The sequence below is a fragment of the Penaeus vannamei genome, unplaced genomic scaffold (assembly GCF_042767895.1).
Source record: "Penaeus vannamei isolate JL-2024 unplaced genomic scaffold, ASM4276789v1 unanchor357, whole genome shotgun sequence".
Lineage (NCBI taxonomy): Eukaryota > Metazoa > Arthropoda > Malacostraca > Decapoda > Penaeidae > Penaeus > Penaeus vannamei.
In genome coordinates this window covers 42501-45000 of record NW_027213361.1, presented here as the reverse complement: position 1 = coordinate 45000, position 2500 = coordinate 42501, and the positions used below count along the sequence as shown (strand labels likewise).

Below are 2500 nucleotides of genomic sequence, written 5' to 3'. Positions count from 1 at the left end.
GTGTTTGTATTTGTGCGTGCGTGCGTGTGTATAAAAATAACAATAACGACAGATTTTTAAAAAGTGGTATATTAATTTATTACCCCAATCATCAAGGTCTCGGCTGGCTATTTGTCCCCGCCGTATTGGCGGCTGTGACGAGCGTGTAATTAGTCTGAATTTTTCATGTTTCAGCGGTTGCACGCGATTAGGTCATTCCACAAGGATCTCGAATTCCCCCAGAACAAAGGGAATGCCTCTTCGCCCCACCATGCCCCCGTCACCCTCACCATACCCCATTACCACCACCATATCCCAATCAGTCATCACCATATCCCAGTCACCCCACCCCCCCACCTGCCCCTCGCCATCCCCAACACCTCTACCATCACTCCACCACTCTAACCCCAATCATGATCCTATGCCAGGCAGTTCTATATTCCACTCGACCCCCAACTTCCTCTCAATCGGCCTCGCCACACCTCCATCACCCCCCACCATACCCCTCATTTCTCCTAACCTACCTACCATTATTCCCACCTTACTCTCCCCCCATCATCGCCAATATTCGGGTACCAACATCTCCACCGCGATCCCCACTGGGCCTCCACCTACCCCCACCATACCCCCAATTCATACCCCTCATCTCTCCTAACCTACCTACCATTATTCCCACCTTACCCCCCCCCCCCCCCCATCGCCAACATCACTCGAACGCAACATCTCCACCACGATCCCCACTGGGCTTCACCACCCCCACCATACCCCCATCACCTCCACCATACCCCTCATCTCTCCTAACCTACCTACCATTATTCCCACCTTACCCCCCCTCCCCCATCATCGCCAACATTCGAACCATCATCTCCACCGCGATCCCCACTAACCCCACTGGGCCCCCCACCACCCCCTCCTTACCCCCATCACACTCCCGCCCCCACACTGTCTCGTTTGCTGCATCGGCGGACGTCGTAAATTAACGCGGCAGTCGATTGTGACGGTTGGCGGGTTGGCGGGAATTCGGTCACAGGCGCGCGCGGGTTTTGATTTTGGAAATGTCTTTTTTTGTTATTTGTTATTTGGGTAAACGTCTTTATTTGCGGAGTTAGAGAGGGAGAGGGAGAGGGAGAGGGAGAGGGAGAGGGAGAGGGAGAGGGAGAGGGAGAGGGAGAGGGAGAGGGAGCAGTGGGAGAGGGAGTGAGGGAGAGGGAGGAGGGAGAGGGAGAGGGAGAGAGGTGAGGTGAGTGAGCGAGAGGAGAGGGAGCTATTAGCTATTATTTGCCATATTATAATATAGGGAGAGGGAGAGGGAGTTTAGGGAGAGGGAGAGGGAGAGGAGAGGGAGAGATATAGAGATAGAGAGAGAGAGAGAGAGAGAGAGAGAGAGAGAGAGAGAGAGAGAGAGAGAGAGAGAGAGAGAGAGAGAGAGAGAGAGAGAGAGAGCAATGTATATATGTATGTATGTATGTGTGCATGTATGTGTGTGTGTGTGTGTGTGCGTGTGTGTGTGTGTGTGTGTGTGTGTGTGTGTGTGTGTGTGTGTGTGTGTGTGTGTGTGTGTGTGTGTGTGTGAATACGCGGATGTATCAGTGTGTTTTGCTTTTAGATTTTTTTGTGTGTTTTGTTGTTATTTAGGTAAATGTGTTTATTTGCGGAGTTCGATTGCGTGTTTTTTTATATGCTGATGTATCAGTGTGTTTTGATCTTAGATTTTTTGTTATTTAGGTAAGCGTCTTTATTTGCGAATTAGATTGCGTGGGTGGGTGTTTTTCTTTTCAATACGCGCATGTGTCAGTGTTTTGATTTTAGAAATGTTTTTTTGTTTTATTGTTATTTGGGTAAACGTCTTTATTTACGAATTTACATTGCGTCTGTGTGTGTGTGTTTTTTTTTAATGCGCGGATGTATCAGTGCGCAGTTATTCATCAATCTGTAGTATCCTCGTATATTTAACGGTTTTTCAAATATGAATCCATAACCGCGAGGGCTAATGAGACACAGCATTTGTCTTCCGTCAGACCAGACGAGGAAGGGAAAAACGGACCCACACAAAGGCGAGGGCACCTGGGAACACTATGCTATACATCAGAATTAAGAGTTCGTTTGTTTTTACTAATGCCCACCTGCTTTCTCGTTCCAGGAAACTTTGCTGTTGGTAATGGCGGAGCAGGAACAGGAGCTGGCGGAGGGGTGGTGCCCCTAGGAGGAGGAGGCAACGGCGGAGGAGGAGGAGGAGGAGGAGGGGGAGCCGTTAATGGAGGAGGCAACGGCGGAGGGGGAGGGCGAGCCAAGCCCTTGGTGCTGCGGGATGTGTTCGTGACGCCCTCCTTCGACGAGCTGGACGCCGTCGCCGTCGACTCCAAGGGCGACCCGCGGCGCCTCTCCAACCACCACCTGCACTCCATCCGGGAGAAGGGGTGAGTCCTGGCACCCGCCCGCACCCCCGCGCCCGCCCTCTCTCGGGCTGCCTCCGTCCTTCGTTCCGGCTCTTGGGCCTCCCTCTTCTTGGCTCTTTGTCGAT

General features: G+C 51.7%; 1 protein-coding gene across 3 annotated transcripts in view; it reads left to right on the top strand.

Annotated features, from left to right (window-relative positions):
- The window catches only part of LOC113820527 (uncharacterized), a gene marked incomplete at its 5' end in the record, with an annotated part of 31417 nt that overhangs the window by 3044 nt on the left and 25873 nt on the right, over positions 1–2500 (top strand). For all 3 annotated transcript variants that reach the window (XM_070119569.1, XM_070119568.1, XM_070119567.1), the window contains 1 exon segment: positions 2120–2396. In XM_070119569.1, coding sequence (XP_069975670.1) covers positions 2120–2396 — 277 coding nt within the window.